This window comes from Saimiri boliviensis, chromosome 12, assembly GCF_048565385.1.
Source record: "Saimiri boliviensis isolate mSaiBol1 chromosome 12, mSaiBol1.pri, whole genome shotgun sequence".
Classification (NCBI taxonomy): Eukaryota; Metazoa; Chordata; class Mammalia; order Primates; family Cebidae; genus Saimiri; species Saimiri boliviensis.
This window is the reverse complement of record NC_133460.1, coordinates 73843751-73860135: the sequence shown is the minus strand read 5'-3', so window position 1 is coordinate 73860135 and position 16385 is coordinate 73843751. Positions and strand designations below refer to the sequence as shown.

The following is a 16385-nucleotide window of genomic DNA, read 5'->3' as shown; positions in this document are numbered from 1 at the left end:
GTCCAGAGGCTTCTTCATGTCAAACCAAACTAGAAATACTTCTGTTATACTTTAATCTGGGCCCTTAGAATAGATCGAGATATCATGAAGATTAAGGTCCCCAAAGGGAATTATCAGGACAAACTAAATCCCTAAAGAAATGGGGAGCATTTCTACCCACCTGTTGGATTTCTGTGTCCTTGTATCTACAGTCTTCTGAGCTTTTTCTGGCCATGAACAAGCACCATTATACAAGTATAAATCAAGGCCAGAAAAAAAAAATGAGGTTTTGATTTGAGCTGATGAACCCTGGTCCTAGGGTTCATATTTAGTCATTCTTCTACATCTGGAAGAATTGCCTAGACCTACTCGTAAAGGTCTAGATCAGTAGTTAGCTCGGTAGCTGTTCCTGCGGTACCCTAGCCACCTGTCCTTCCCTTTCCTGTATGTCAATGTAGCACCACAGTAGGCCCCAATTTCAAATTGTCTTATAAATGGCTCTACATGGAATTCCAAGATCGGTCTCTTTCAATTGCTTTTTAAGACTCTTACCATGTCCTTCGTCACACAATCTACATCTTCTGCATTTGGAAGAAAAATGACTTTTGTCAGTGTATTCCCTCCCTTCTTGGCAGGGCACGCAGTCTGGTTCATCCCCATCCATTGTGCAATCCCTAGCTTTCTTTTCACCTGTCCAAGGAAAAAAGGGGCAAGTGTTTGAACAGGACATGGGCAAGCAACAGGGTGGGAAGTACGCAGGGGTGACAGACAATAAAACTCTAAAACAGAAGGGGAGTGGCAACAGGCTAATGATTTATAAATTCAATGGGGGAGGAAATGATAGTAAAAGTCATGTCAAGAGTCAGAAAGTCTCCCAAGACAAAAGCTAAAAGAGTGATTGAAGGAATATACCTATAGAAATAGGATGATTAACAACAGGAGCATATCAAAAAATAAAGAAAGGTTAGAATGACAAAATCCACTGGACAACCTATGCCAACAACTAACTTCTTTGGAGAAAGGGGAGAAGTTGGTAGGTACGTATTCAGAGTGGGGATAGTTGCTACTGGTCACTGAGAATATCCAACTAACTCATTGCTCTGACTTATTTTACTTTCCAAAGTCCACAGATCCTGATAAGAAATAGTGTAATAAGGAAAAGAACATTTGAAGTTTTAAAGGTCTTGGTCAAATCTTCAGCAGCTGTAAAATCTTTAACAAAGTGTTGTTTTCTCCTGCATATGATGGAGATAGTAATACTTCTCTTGCATTGCTGTCAGAACTGCACTCAGCCTGCCTAGTGAGCACCTTTGTTCTCCCCTTTCTATTACTTTTTCATCAAAAGACAGGGTACATATTGATGATTTTTGATAAGCATTAACAAACCAAAATTTATTATCTGTCAGCTTTGTTATCTTAAAACAAACAATTTTAAATAATATACACATTTGTATTAATTTACATTAAAAATAAAGTGATTCACTGTATTGCTGTTAATATTATCCAATGTATTCTCTTGAAAAATTCATTTATCTGATAGGTGTTTATTAAATGCCTATTGAGCGTTAGGAACTTTTCATAAGTTTGATATTGTGCAGGAAATAAGATAAAGCCTTGATCACCAACGACTTTATCTTCTCAGGCTGGAGGCATTTACAATACTCAAATATATTGATATCAAGTTCTAAAAAATGCTATGGGGAAAGCGAGATGAAGATAAGGGAATAGAGAACTTAGAAGAAAGTGACAGAAAATATCAGGGGAAGTGTCTGAGAAAAAACATTACTAGTGAATCTAATTGTTAATGGTATAACTAATTTTTTAAAAATAAGCAGTCTAGGCCGGGTGCGGTGGCTTATGCCTGTAATCCCAGCACTTTGGGAGGCCAAGGCGGGCAGATCACGAGGTCAAGAGATCGAGACCATCCTCGCCAACATGGTGAAACCCCATCTCTACTAAAAAATACAACTAGCTGGGCATGGTGGCACACACCTGTAGTCCCAGCTACTAGGGAGGCTGAGGCAGGAGAATTGCTTGAACCCAGGAGGTGGAGGTTGCAGTGAGCCGAGATTGTGCCACTGTACTACAGCCTGATGCCTGGCGACAGAGCAAGACTCTGTCTCAAAAATAAATAAATAAACAAATAAGCAGTCTAATCTGCTTTGCTCATATATACAGCAAAAAGAATTTCTGCTGTGTTTCCTAGGTACATGACTTCCTTAATAACTTCATATATTGTTTTTGATAAAACAAAATATTTACTACATGAGCAAATGATGACATGTAAATGTATATGCTATTTCAGTAAGTAAAGACAATAGTTGTGAACAGAAAAAAAAAAAACAAACAAACTGAAGATTCCCAGAACAAAATTCAAAAATAGTGCTTAGGGCTATATAAGATTGTAGCAATATTTTTTAAAAAAACAGAGCCCAAGTCCAAGTATAATTTTATTTTTTGCCAGTGGTATTCTACTGGTCTCTGAATGAATTGGTCTCTTTAATGAATTATCTTGCAGAATGTGCCTAGCACAACATCTTGGTACGATGGAGATACAACAAACCACAGGTTCCTTCTTTCCTTCAAAGTATGAAAACAATTTATTAAAATAAGAAAATGAATGGTTGTTTTATTGAAAATAATATTTTAAAATATGTTTTTAGTATAATGGTACATATGCTTATTGCAGAAAATTTGAAAAAGGCAGGAAAGTGTAATAAGCACTTACATAACAGGCCAGGCACAGTGGCTCATACCTGTAATCCCAGTACATTGGGAGGCCAAGGCAGGCAGATCACCTGAGATCAGGAGTTTGAGACCAGACTGACCAACATGGCAAAACCCTGTGTCTATGATAAATACAAAAAATTAGCCCAGCGTGGCGGTATGTACCTGTAGTCCCAGCTACTTGGGAGGAGAATCGCTTGAATCCAGGAGCCAGAGGTTGCAGTGGGCCAAGATCATGTCACTGCACTTCAGCCTGGACTACAGAGTGAGACTCCATCTCAAGAACAATAAACAAAAAACAAAACAACAATAACAACTATATATCAAAAATCCTGAGATATTGACTGTTATTTTGTTGCATTCCTATGCATATAAAGACATATATGTATACACATGAGCATACACATAACAGGTGTGTGTATATATATATATATATGTATAATGTGCATATGTGAAATATGTATGCAGTATACCATAGAATCCTTCTTATTAAATATGATGATGTGGGGAAGACTTCTTTGATCATTTAATAAAAATGTCAATTTACATAGGAAATCACTTACAAATACTTTAAATATTTTAATTTATAAAATATAACTATATAATCATTTGACACTCTTGTGATGTAAAAGTTAGTAGAATCCCAGGTTTTTTCCTTCTTAAGTCACATCCATAATGTATCACCTATCATTTCCTGTTTGTCTGTTTTTCCTTTCCTTTCTTCATTTCTTTTTTCCCCCTTCCCTCCCTCCCTTCCTCTTTCCTTCCCTCCTTCCTCCTCTTCTTCCTTCCTCCCTTCTTCCCTCCCTCTCTCCCTCCTTTCTTTCTTTTATTTTTTTGAGATGGAGTCTCACTCAGTCGCCCAGGCTGGAGTGCAGTGGCGCGGTCTTGACTCACTGCAACCTCCACCTCCCAGGTTCAAGCTATTCCCTTGCCTCAGCCTCCTGAATAGCCGGGACTACAGGGGCGCACCACCCATGCTCAGCTAATTTTTTTTTTTTTTTTTTTTAGCAGAGACAAGTTTTCACCATGTTGGCTAGGATGGTCTCCATTTATTGACCTCATGATCCGCCCACCTCAGCCTCCTAAAGTGCTGAGATTACAGGCTTCAGCCGCCAAGCCCAGCCCCTTCCTGATGAAATGAAAACATAAACACACCAATCATCTGTATGAACGGCTTTAGACATTTTCGTGACTTTTTTCTACTATTTAACATTTATTTTGCCCTTACATAATTCATCAACAACATTTTAGCAGCTCATCTTTACTGAATTCTCCGAAGCACTCAACCTAGTTTTCATGGAAATAAAATCTGTCTTTTCTCTGTATTTGTATTTCATTGATATATGCAATATTCAATGAAATTACATTTGAATATCACAATACCAATGAGCATAAGCAGATTTGGAAGCAATTTGAACTGATGAGCCTAAAATTCAACAAGAGGGAACTGAAGTGGGAGGAGTACTTAAAATGGTTGGATGCCACCCAGGGTATTTTATAGAGGGATCAGGGAGAATCACTAATCCATCCAGATCAGTTGGAAATGACTTAAGAAGATTTATATAATTGAGGATTATATTAGAAATATATCACAAAACATGACTTTGTTTGATACATACTATTTCAGTCTTTGAATATCCCTAAATTTACCTAAGCAATTCTACATCATATTGATAATGACATATCATATGTACAATATTTTCCTTTATTTTTTTATTATTTTCTCAAGGCATTTTCTTATCAGTTAAGTGCAATCTTAATGAGTAAACACATTTTTAAATTTTTCACTCATATATCCAAACTTCTTTCTTAAAAGTTTATAACAATTTACATTTATACTTCTTAAATGAAAACAAAACAAAGCAAAACCAAAAAGGCAGCAAAAAAAAATTCTTGACAGTTTGATGTGCAAAGCATATTTTCTTCATTTTAATTTGCATTTTAGGTGTTAAAATTATAAACAAAGATTTCAGGACAAATTGACTGTGTTTAGCAAGTTTTAATAAAGCCAGGAAGCCATTTTTTATTCATGTTGGAAAGATTTAAGTGTAATGGGTTTAAGTGTAAATGGGTTGGGTTATAGGGAAGATAGTTCCATAAGGGTTATTAAAATCTGGACAGGAAGCATAGGGAGACTGATAAAATCTTTTCACAAATAGGACCCATCCTGTTTTGCAGCTTGGGTGCTGGAAGCCTGGGAGGCCAACTGTGAAATGTACTATAGTACCTTTTGGTTCTATTAATCTATCACATGAACCCATGTGATAGTTTTACTTTTTTCAGCTCTACTCAAAGTTGAAAAAATGTTTGCACAATTGCATTTTGCTTAGCTTCAAATTTACTGGTGTTTGAAGGATTTCTGATCTGAAATTAGTTTGCCTTTCAAAGTATTGATTTAAAAAAAAAAAAGGCTGTGTGTGTCTGCTTGCTTCTTTTCTTTTTCATCTAGTTATTCAGCTGCAAAATGCAAATATATTTTGCAGGCTTCAGTGCCAGGAAAGCTTTCTTAGAGACCTACTGATTGAAGGGAAGTGCTGAGACATGTCCCTGAAGAGTAGAAGTCCCTTGCTTTCAGAGTTCCACTATTATTATGAGCGACCCTAATCAGTTTTGACATCATAAGTGTTCATATTCACAAATGAGTCATTTTTGCTTAGAAAAAAAATGAAGCAAAATAGACCAATCCTTTCATTTCATAGGTGCATGTCATTTGTAAATTATATTATCCATAACCACATCAAATAAGTGTGACAAATATAAATAAAACTCATCTCTGGAAAATAATTTCATAGTTGTTTTTTCCTCCCAGTTATGCTATATAATATAGGAGAACCAAAAGCTGTAAAATTATTATAGTAATTATTACTATGTACAACTCCTAGCCGTGACTTTCACTGTAATCTCCAGATATCTTGTGTAACATACCTGGACCACAGGGCTTACGGCAGAATTGGGGCACGTAATACTGGTCATCCAAGTTCTGATTCTCAATTGTAGTAACAGTCTTCCTCAATTCCAGCCCCTTGGGGTTAACGTCAGTCACTTGAGCATTAACACTTTTGGACAATAATCCAAATAATTTAAGAACCTGTAAAATAAAAGCATGAAGAGAATTTTATTGATTTTGAAGCAAGCAACGTGGTGAACAAGTGTAATGCGCTCAAAATTGGCAGTATCTGCTGTGCACAGGCAAAGCCGATGTGAGGGCTCCACTGTCTTTCAGATTTCTCTCCAAGAAAGCAGCAGGTCACCTATACAACAGTTCAGACCACAGGTTCTTCAAACCACACTAGAAACAGCACCATGGATGACAGAAGCCAGGGCTCTGCTCAGAGGTGAACAGGGCCTCCCACTTACTGCCCTGTCTTTGTGAATAAAATCAATTATATTCTCCAAGTCTCAGTTTCTTTATCTACAAGTGGAAATAACCTCTTCCTCATAGGTTTTTTGTGAAAAGTAAGTAGAATAATGCACTTAAAGCTGTTAGCACAGAACCTGGCACATAACAAATATGTGCCCAATAAGTGTGCTATTTTTATTATTAAAGTTTCAGGGAGGGGCAGCATAGTGTAGTAGGAAAGAGAAATTTCAAAAACAACTGTGGTTTCAACACCAGGTCTGCCACCAAAGATGAATATCCGAGAGAGAGAGAGAGAGAGAGAGAGAGAGAGAGAAAGAAAGAGAGTCCCATATGGGTATAGCGCCCTGCCCTCGATATGCTAATTTTACCCAATATTTAGGAGAAAGTATTATGAGGAGGTCCACAATTGCTGGTTTAAATTTTCAAGTACTCAGGTGACAGATTACACAGAGTGCAAGAAATGATTTGTCCAGTAATTCACAGTTAAGAGTGGCTAGGTAAAGACTCAGACCAGGACTTCTGGCCCAAATCTGGGCTGTAAGAGTTTCCTAAATACTTTTACTTCATATAGGCATGCAAACAACTCCGTTTGTTTTTAGATAATTGTTGGCAAGAAGCCTGCCAAGGACCTTCAAGACAAATGGATATCAGGGAAAGAGGAGGTGTTTGGCAGGAATTCACTAAGAACCAGAAGTCATCTCCAAGTCCTCCAATCTGAGAAAACTATAGCAAGACACCCAAAGGCAGGGGTCTTGCTGGCAGGGAAGGCAAAACTTGCCAGGCCAGGCCTGAAGCTTGGGAAGAAGCTGAGTTTGCATTTCCCTCCCTCCAGTCTGGACACTTAACTTCTCAGAACAGCCATGACCATGAGTGCAACCTCTCACAGGGGTGAGGAAATGGAATGCACAGACAAATAGTTAGAAACTGGAACTCGTCCTATGCTAGAATCTGTGCATTTGCTTCCTTTGAACCTCTCAGAAATAGGGACACATGAGATTTGTTATTTGCATCGGATGACAAGCAACTGAGAGAAAATTGGGTATTTACCCATTTCCTGCAGCATTAGTGAAGAAGAATCACTTTTCATAGCCAACCAGGTTATGGAGTAGAAGAAATGATGCAAGAATGAGCAGACACAAAAGATGATGACTGACTCCCTGCCCCAGCACCACGCCAGTCTGAACGGATTCTCCTAATTTTCTCAAGAATGGTCAGCCCTTGGATCTAGCACGGCAGTTAAAAATAGAGCAGCAGCTCAGTGACTGAATTAAACTAACTACTGGAAGAAATACATACCCCCATTCAGGCTTATTCCAGTGTCAGTGTGGCAAATGGCCCTGATAAGATAAGATTTGAAAAGGAACCAAAACAAGAAGAAAAAAAAACCTGAAAAACAAAATAAAAGCCTATTACGTTTATTACCTTTTTACCCGCTTTTTTTAATTGAAGTTCAAAGCAAACAGGAAAAGACTTTTAAAAAGCAGCAAAAAAAAAAAAAAAAAAAAAAAAAAAAAAAAAAAAAAGGCATTCAGTGGTGAGAAATGACAGTCTTCACCATGGCAAGAATGAGTAGACAAGACAGCAAGACAGATGCCTGGAACAGTCAGTGAGAATTTTCAAATCTGAGTATAGCATCAGACTGCAAACAGTTTGTTATGATACAGAGACGCAACAGCAAGCTTTATAGTCATCACAGTGAAGAGGGTTTTACTTTGTTGTTGTTGTTGTTGTTGTTTTTGAGACGGAGTCTCGCTCTGTCACCCAGGCTGGAGTGCAGTGGCACAATCTCGATCTCAGCCTATTGTAACATCTGCTTCCCAGGTTCAAGCAATTCTCCTGCCTCAGCCTCCTCAGTAGCTGGGATTACAGGTGTGTGCTACTATGACCAGATAATTTTTTGTATTTTTAGTAGAGACAGCATTTCACCATGTTGGCCAGGCTGGTCTCAAACTCCTGACCTCAGGTGATCTGCCCACCTCAGTTTCCTAAAGTGCTGGGATTGCAGGCATGAGCCAATGTGCCTGGCCAAGTGGGTTTTGCTTCTAAGCAAAGCTCCACAAGTGAATTTCTTCAATATGACCATTGTGCTCAGCTACTGCAGAAAAAAATGCCCTCTTGATGAGGGGGTATAATGCTGGTCCAGAAAATTCAACACTAGAAGGTTAAGGATTAAGAAAGTGAAAAGCAGGAGAAGAAAAGAGGAACGTTTCAAGAAAAAAAGAGTTTCAGCAGCATACTATCTTTTAACACACAGAAATTTTAATGGTGCTTATTTTGTTTTTATTATTATCATTATACTTTAAGTTCTGGGGTACATGTGCAGACCTTGCAGGATTGTTACATAGGTATATACATGCAGTGGTGGTTTGCTGCCTCCATCCCCCCATTACCTACATTAGGTATTTCTCCTAATGTTATCCCTCCCCAATCTCCCCACCCCCTGCTATCCCTCCCTTAGCCCCCCACACCCCAACCGACACTATTGTGTGATGTTCCCCTCCCTGTGTCCATGTGATCTCATTGTTCAACACTCACTTATGAGTGAGAACATGTGGTGTTTGGTTTTCTGTTCTGTGTCAGTTTGCTGAGAATGATGGTTTCCAGATTCATCCACGTCCCGGCAAAGGACATGAACTCATCCTGTTTTGTGGCTGCATAGCATTCCATGGTGTGTATGTGCCACATTTTCTTTATCCAGTTTATCATTGATGCGCCTTTGGGTTGATTCCAGGTCTTTGCTATTGTAAACAATGCCGCAATGAACATATGTGTGTATGTGTCTTTATAACAGAATGACTGATATATAATACTTTCGGTATATACCCAGTAATGGGATTGCTGAGACAAATGGAATTTCTATTTCTAGATCCTTGAGGAATCGCCACACTGTCTTCCACAATGGTTGAACTAATTTACACTCCCACCAACAGTATAAAAGCGTTCCTATTTCTCCACATCCTCTCCAGCATCTGTTGTCTCCAGATTTTTTGATTGTCATTCTAACTTGTGTGAGATGGCATCTCAATGTGGTTTTGATTTGCATTTCTCTAATGACCAGTGATAATGAGCATTTTTTCATATGTTTATTGGCCACATAAATGTCTTCTTTCAAAAAGTGCCTGTTTATATCCTTCTCCCTCTTTTGGATGTTTTTTTCTTGTAAATTTGTTTTAGTTTTTTTGTAGATTCTGAATATTAGCCCTTTGTCAGCTTATTTCCAATTGCTAAGACTATTTTTCTTCATTTTTCTAACTCATATTTCTTTATAATGCATATGTGTTTGTTGTATAATAAAAAATAATTAAAAGGTAGCAGGATCGTGTTGAGCCTAAAGATCTGTACTGATTTATCATAATAACTTGTGTTATTGTTTTTTAGCAAAATGGAAAATCTGGATAATAGTGGTAGTAAATCTATAACAGTAACTTAGTATTTGAAATGTGGAAAAAATTCTAAACCTTTAAATTATTAACATTTAACTCTTTATATAAATTTTGGTTCTTTTTGCTCTTCTAGTTTTCTTTGGTAGTCTTAAAATTTTACTAAATCAAACATCATAAATATTAACCTTTGCTTAATCAGATATATTTTCTTAAACCAGCATAATCAAATACACGTTATTTCCCTTTGATTCACTAGGACTAAATATATCACCACTTATTATAGCAACTTTATTTGATGGTAAAGAAAATTCTGTTTTACTTTTAAGTAAAATTATTGGATATAAAAATATGTCACACAAAAGAGAACTTTTTTTTTTTTTTGAGATGGAGTTTCGCTCTTGTTACCCAGGCTGGAGTGCAATGGTGCGATCTCGGCTCACCGCAACCTACACCTCCTGGGTTCAGGCAATTCTCCTGCCTCAGCCTCCTGAGTAGCTGGGATTACAGGCATGCACCACCATGCCCAGCTAACTTTTTGTATTTTTAGTAGAGACGGGGTTTCACCTTGTTGACCAGGATGGTCTTGATCTCTTGACCTCGTGATCTACCCGCCTCGGCCTCCCAAAGTGCTGGGATTACAGGCTTGAGCCACCGCGCCCGGCCAAAAGAGAATTTTTTAATTTCTGAAATTGAAAGCTCAGTTATACAAATCAACAGAAAGTGGAAACTATAGTTTGCAGTAAGTTCTATCTCTGATTAAATTTTGGTTTATTTTTTGTTAAAGAATACTTACCATGGAAATGTACTTTATTAACCACACCCTTATAGGTTCCCATGTCAAAAAATGCAACAGGAGTTGCTGGCTGCCAAGGAGACAGTAAGATAAACAAAAAGTATCTCATAATTTAGGATCTCATTGTGGTATTACTGAACTAGGAATAAACAGATATTTCTCAGAGCATTGTCTATTTTTTTGCCTCGAGAGACAACATGGGCTAACTTTCTTGTGTGGCTTATAAACTGAAAAAAATCTAATAATGCAGTATTGTTTAGGCACCCATAGAGACTACTCTGGGGAGAAAGAGATGTACATGTATAAGTTCTAGGAAGTTTGTCACAAAATATCATGAATATTGTTTTCTAATTGAACTGATTATTTTTTAAAGTGCACTTTATTATACAAGTATAATAGTTTCCCATATATAAGCTTAATAAGATAAAATGCTTAGTTTAAAAGTCACTTAGAAATGCATGTTAATAGATTTAGCTGAAAGTTAGACATCTCAAATTGAAAGTGGACATTTCAACCCCTGGCTTTGAATTTCAAATAGATTGATGAAAATAGATGGGTTATGTGTTACAGGAAAGAGTGTTCCCCACCCCAGTCCTCTCAGAATTCAGCAAAGAGGTAACAGAAGGCAGAGGAGTACCTGAGAGAACAGTAGAAACAGAAAGTGAGAATTTTTTTTAAGGGGGTGTTGACATCAGCAAAGCATCCAGTTAACACTAAAATTTTAAACAATTAAACTAAAAGTTGGCATCTCATTATATTTACAATTTGAAGCAGAAAGGACGTTATAAATGACTTAGCCCAAACCACTTATCTGATAGACAACAATGCTCCAGCTGGTAAAGTGACTGGCCCACAGTCATACATCTAGCAAAGGAGATTCAGGACTGTCATGGGCTAAATTTTGTCCCTCCCATCCCCATTCCCAAATTCATGTAGTGATACCCTAACTTCCAGAGCCTCAGAATGTGATTGTATTAGGAGACAGGGTCTTTACAGAAGTGATTAGATTAAAATGGTGTCAGTAGGGTGAGCAATAATCCAATGCAACTGGTGATCTTTTAAGAAGAGGGAATTTGGACACACATACAAATGGAGGAAGATAATGTGAAGACACATGGAAAAGAAGGCCATCTACAAGACTGGAACAGATCCTGCCCTCATGGTCCTCAGAAGGAACCAGTCCAGCTGGCACCTTGATATAAGACTTCTAACCCCTAAAACTGTACCCACCCAGTCGGCAGTCCTAAGAATTTAATATAAGAAATGAACTACAGCCTCTTGATTCCCTTGGATTCTTGATTTGTGAGACATAGTGGTACATGTAAACTTGGGACCCCTCACAGCTGAGCCCAAGAATTTCCTGTCTTAGATGATCATTGAGCTAAATAGGAAAGAGATTTCCCATGGTCTTCATAACTGGAATTAGCAAGTGCCAATATGAACTGGAGCTACTTGTTCTTAGACTTGTTGGTCCTACTAGGCTGGGTTGAAATCTCACTACCCTCTACCGCTGAGGACAAAAATGGAGCAAGAAATGAAGTTCCACTGACTACTTCTGCTTGTCTGCTTACTTATCAACACTTGAGAAAAAGAAATTCTAAAAGACTAATAGTTTATCATTTAATAATTTAAAATTTCCAATAATATAATGCATCTCTAATATAATTGTATAAAAAACAGGGATATAGTGATGTCATTTTGTCCTACTACATTATTGAAAACCTGAAACAAAAGTAAAATAAACTTTTCTATATACAAGAGATAAGCAAAGATCCCATTCATTTATATGTTTTTCAAAATGTGTACATAATAATACACATGGTAATCTAATTTTATCCCAGGGGTGTCCTCTTTCTTTCTTAAGGCCAATCTCTGGAAAGTCCAGGACAGAGGTAGTTGAAGCAACAGTTGCAAGCTACTGGTTAGATCCATGACTGGCCAAGCGATGAATAAAACAAAATGAAGGAGCCTAGGAAATTCCGTCTGAAATTACATTTTGAGTTTAGTGCTAGAGTTAGAAAAATAGTTCTCAAGACCCTGACAGACATCGGAATCCTGTAGTGATGCATCATTTATTGAAAAGTGCTAAGGCCCCCGCACAGACCTAAGGAATCAGGATCTCTGAGAATGGAGAAGTACCCTTGGTGATTTTGCTGCTCATCACAGTTGCAGGGCAACTAGGCTAGAGGAAGCAAAATCTGAGGTTAGCAGGTTACTACATTTACATGTGAGAAGAGTTTTATAGACTAACAGCATCTGTGTTCAGCACTTGCAAATCAGAATTTGACTTTCATGAAGAAATAATCATCCTTCCAAAAACAAGCCTGAAGAGAAGAGAAACAACCTTTCGTGGAGGAAATGGATAATGTAAGGGCTATAGAGTCCTAAATTAGAGACCTAGATCCCTTACAAGCCCAGATAGGCTACCTGGGTCACAAAAGAGTAAAGCAACCTGGTAAAAGGGACTATAGAGAGAGGGAGGGGCTTGGTACCAGCTCTGCCTGGTGCCAAGAAGCAGCCATTGCTGACCCACAGGGGAATAAGGGCCATGTGATATGGGAGCCCAGATCTTCCATGTTTCAAGCAAAACCAAAATCCCCCAACACTTAAATGGTGGGGACTAATACTAAAAATAAATAAGTGCATGTGTGATACATACATATATGCTTTATCTGTCAATACCATGCAGGCTAACAAGAGTGCCTGTGAGCAGTATAGGGCTAGGGGTTTTGGTATTATTTTATTTGACAAATAAAAAATTATATGTATTTATGGCATATAACATGATGTCTTCAACAATGTACATACTTTGGTACATAATTAGCTACATCAAGCGAATTAACATTGATCATTCACTCACATACTTATTATTTTATTTTTTATGTTGTGAGAACACTTAAAATCTACTCTTGGCAATTTTCAAGTATATAATACATTGTTATTAGCCATAGACATTAAGTTGTACACTGGATCTTTTGAACTTATTCTTCCTAACCGAAATTTTGTATCCTTTGACCAGTATCTCCCTGACTCCCCCAACTTTGTCCCCTATCAGCCTCTGATAACCACTATTCTACTCTCTACTTCCATGAATTTGAAACTTTTAGATTCCACATATAAGTGAGATCATGCAGTATTTGTCTTTCCATGAGTATAGGCCCAATTTTTAAAATCAAGCCTAAATCCTTACAGACATTCATGTGAAAAATAACAACAACCAGTTACTTAGGACCAATGATCTCTTTGTGAGAATGGCTAAAAACCAAAGCTAAATCCTCAGCAAAAAAAACAACAGCTGTAACCCACATACTCTGACTTCCTCTTGCTCTCTTTTTCAAGATCTCTGCCCTCACAAATCATAAGTATTCGCACTTCTCACATCTTATATTTCTGTAGCCTCACAAAACACAGAGGTGAATAGAAACACAATTCTGCACAACTTTATTGAAGGACAGGCTGTCATTAATGAATTCAATGTCAAATTGCCAAATTTACTCTAATTTTGCCAGTTTATCCAAGTCCACAGCTTAACACAACCTACAGTAAGCTTGCTCACTTTGCTGGGCTGAGTATATCTGCCAATTGAATTTGTAGTCATATTTGCTAATTTACAAGGCTGGATTTGCTCTAAAGGTATAATCTTTTTTTTTTTTTTTTTTTTTTTTTTTTTTTTTTTTTTTTTTTTTAAGACAGTCTCACTCTGACACCCAGGCTGGAGTACACCGGCATGATCTTGGCTCACTGCAACCTCCACCTCCCAGGTTCCAGAGATTCTCCTGCTGCAGCCTCCCAAGTAGCTGGGATGACAGGTGTGCCACCACATCCAGCTAATTTGTGTATTTTTAGTAGAGATGGGCTTTCACCATGTTGGCCAGGCTGGTCTCAAACTCCTAACCTCAAGTGATCCACGATCCACCCACCATGGGTCTCCCAAAGTGCTGGGTGACAGGTGCGAGTCACTTGCCCAGCCTAAAGGTATAATCTTATACTAAATTCACTATTGCTTCCACTTAGTGGGACTCAGGTCCGTTGTCCTATATAACTATGATTGCCATTTCTAAATGCCTATAGATGGGGATGACTGGGTTGTACAAGTTTACTTCAAATCAAGAAAGCAGTTGTGATCAAAGGGAAGAATCACCTCATTTCCTTCTGGGGAAGGTGAAGTTACCAATCTTACAAAAGTCAGATTTGGGCTCTCTAATTTGGGCTTTACTACTCACACTGTCACTTGAAAAACAATAAGGGTAGGCAAGGGGACTGAATGATTTGTTCCTGCTTGAGACTGAATTGAAGATATTTAATCGGTGTTAGAGGTCTAACTATATAAAAAGCTAAAGACTGTTTTTTTAAAGCAAGGATTTTCCAGAAAATGAAGATTTATTAGTTAAATGTTATTTTTCTACTTTTGTGAATATATATATATATATATATATATACACACACACACACACACACACACACACACATAGCAAAAAGAATAGAAAACTACACTAAGGTTCTTGCAATATTGTACCTTAAGGTACAACTTACAAAATTATGTAGATTTTTATCAATTTCAAGTTTTAAATTATCTAATTATATTATTTTTCATCATAAGTACTACAATTTTCAATTTTCATATATAAGTTCTGTAAGTAATTTTTTAGTAATAAGAAAAACCATATATATCCCAGTACATTTAAGAAAAGCTTTTTTCTAATAGTAAATTATAAAAATAAGTAATAAACAAATTAAATGATAAAAATTATAGTACTCCCAGCTCATTTAATAAATGCCCTCTCTATAATGTATCCAATAAAAATATGAGATAAAAATTATGCAGAAATAGAAAAAGGTTTTTGTAAATGCAAAGGAACAAAAAGCAGATTATATGTAGCTCAAGTTAAATAAGCAATTGTGTCTATGTGTAGACAAGGCTAGGACGCTATAAGTAAAATTAAAATTTTTTACATTAGTACTGTGAGATAATGTGTAAATGTAGTTTTTAAATGTTTGCTTTTTGTTACACATTATATGTCATTTTTTCTATATTTACCTATTGAAAAAGAAGAAGGGGATGGGTTCACTGTCCTAAATTTGGTTTCAAGTTGCTTTTTATCAATTTCAAGTTTTAAATTGTGTTATTTTATTTTTCATGATAAGTGAGTAGTCTTTAGTACCTATTACAAAAGATGTGCTCATCAAGGGACTTTTGGGACCTAAGATAATTCAACAACAGCAATTAACTTACCAGGGGCTTTCAAGGGGGGGATTTCCTTACTTAGGTTTCAGACCATCTCTTAGGAAACAGTTATTCTCTCAAACTGGCAGTTTTAATGTAGTAATCTGGTATCCCTAAAGCATTCTAGTAGCCTTCAAAGAGGTTCCTTTGAAACACTGACACTTCTATGTCAATATCAGAGTATTAAGAAGGAAATTACTTGTCCAGTACCTCAAAGAGGTTACTCAGAGACAATGTCCAAATTCCAGGGTGGTTTTTTTTTTTTTTGTCTCTAATTATTTCATCTTTTTCCCTCTCTGAACTCAGTGCAATAAATATTTTTTTTTTTCCAAATTAAACTCTAATTTGCTGCTAAGGGTGGTAACTATTTCAGGCATGAACGTTAGAGGATTTTTCATTCGTCTTACTGTAGCTGATGGTGGGGTTGCTGATGGTCTCCATTTATCAATTACATTTGCTTGCAAATCTTGCCGTCATTTATACATTTGTGTTTTTCCATTGTGGTTGCAAATGTCTTAATTTACATTTTATCATTTTATTACATATAAGACTTCTCAAGTCTTTTGTGATGTAAGTAGAGCCCATTTAAAAATGAACATAAACAGTCCAATTCATGTTCATTAGGTTGGCTTAAGAAAAATTATTACATGACAAATTAAACTACGAAAATGGTTGAATAGTTTGTCTTGGGTTGGTTTAAGAAAAATGATGAAATTAAAAATTAAATAACCATTCTTTATTTTCCCCACAAAACTATTCTGTATGATTACTTGTAAATACACTGCTTTATTTTCCAAAGGCCTTCTCCTTTCCTTTGACCATAAGATAACCATTCTAAAAAATGTAAAGGAGAGCAAACTGGCTGTCCAGTGATTGCCTGGCCAATGTCCTAAGTAATACAAGACAGAACCTGTA

At 36.9% G+C, this 16385-nt stretch overlaps 1 protein-coding gene across 2 annotated transcripts in view; it reads right to left on the bottom strand.

Annotated features, from left to right (window-relative positions):
• Window positions 1-16385, bottom strand: part of FAS (Fas cell surface death receptor) — a 41239-nt gene that overhangs the window by 6971 nt on the left and 17883 nt on the right. For both annotated transcript variants that reach the window (XM_074382541.1, XM_003922424.3), the window contains 2 exons: window positions 5635-5797; window positions 532-669 (listed from right to left, as the gene is read on the bottom strand). In XM_074382541.1, coding sequence (XP_074238642.1) covers window positions 532-669; window positions 5635-5797 — 301 coding nt within the window. The remainder of the gene's footprint in view (window positions 1-531; window positions 670-5634; window positions 5798-16385) is intronic.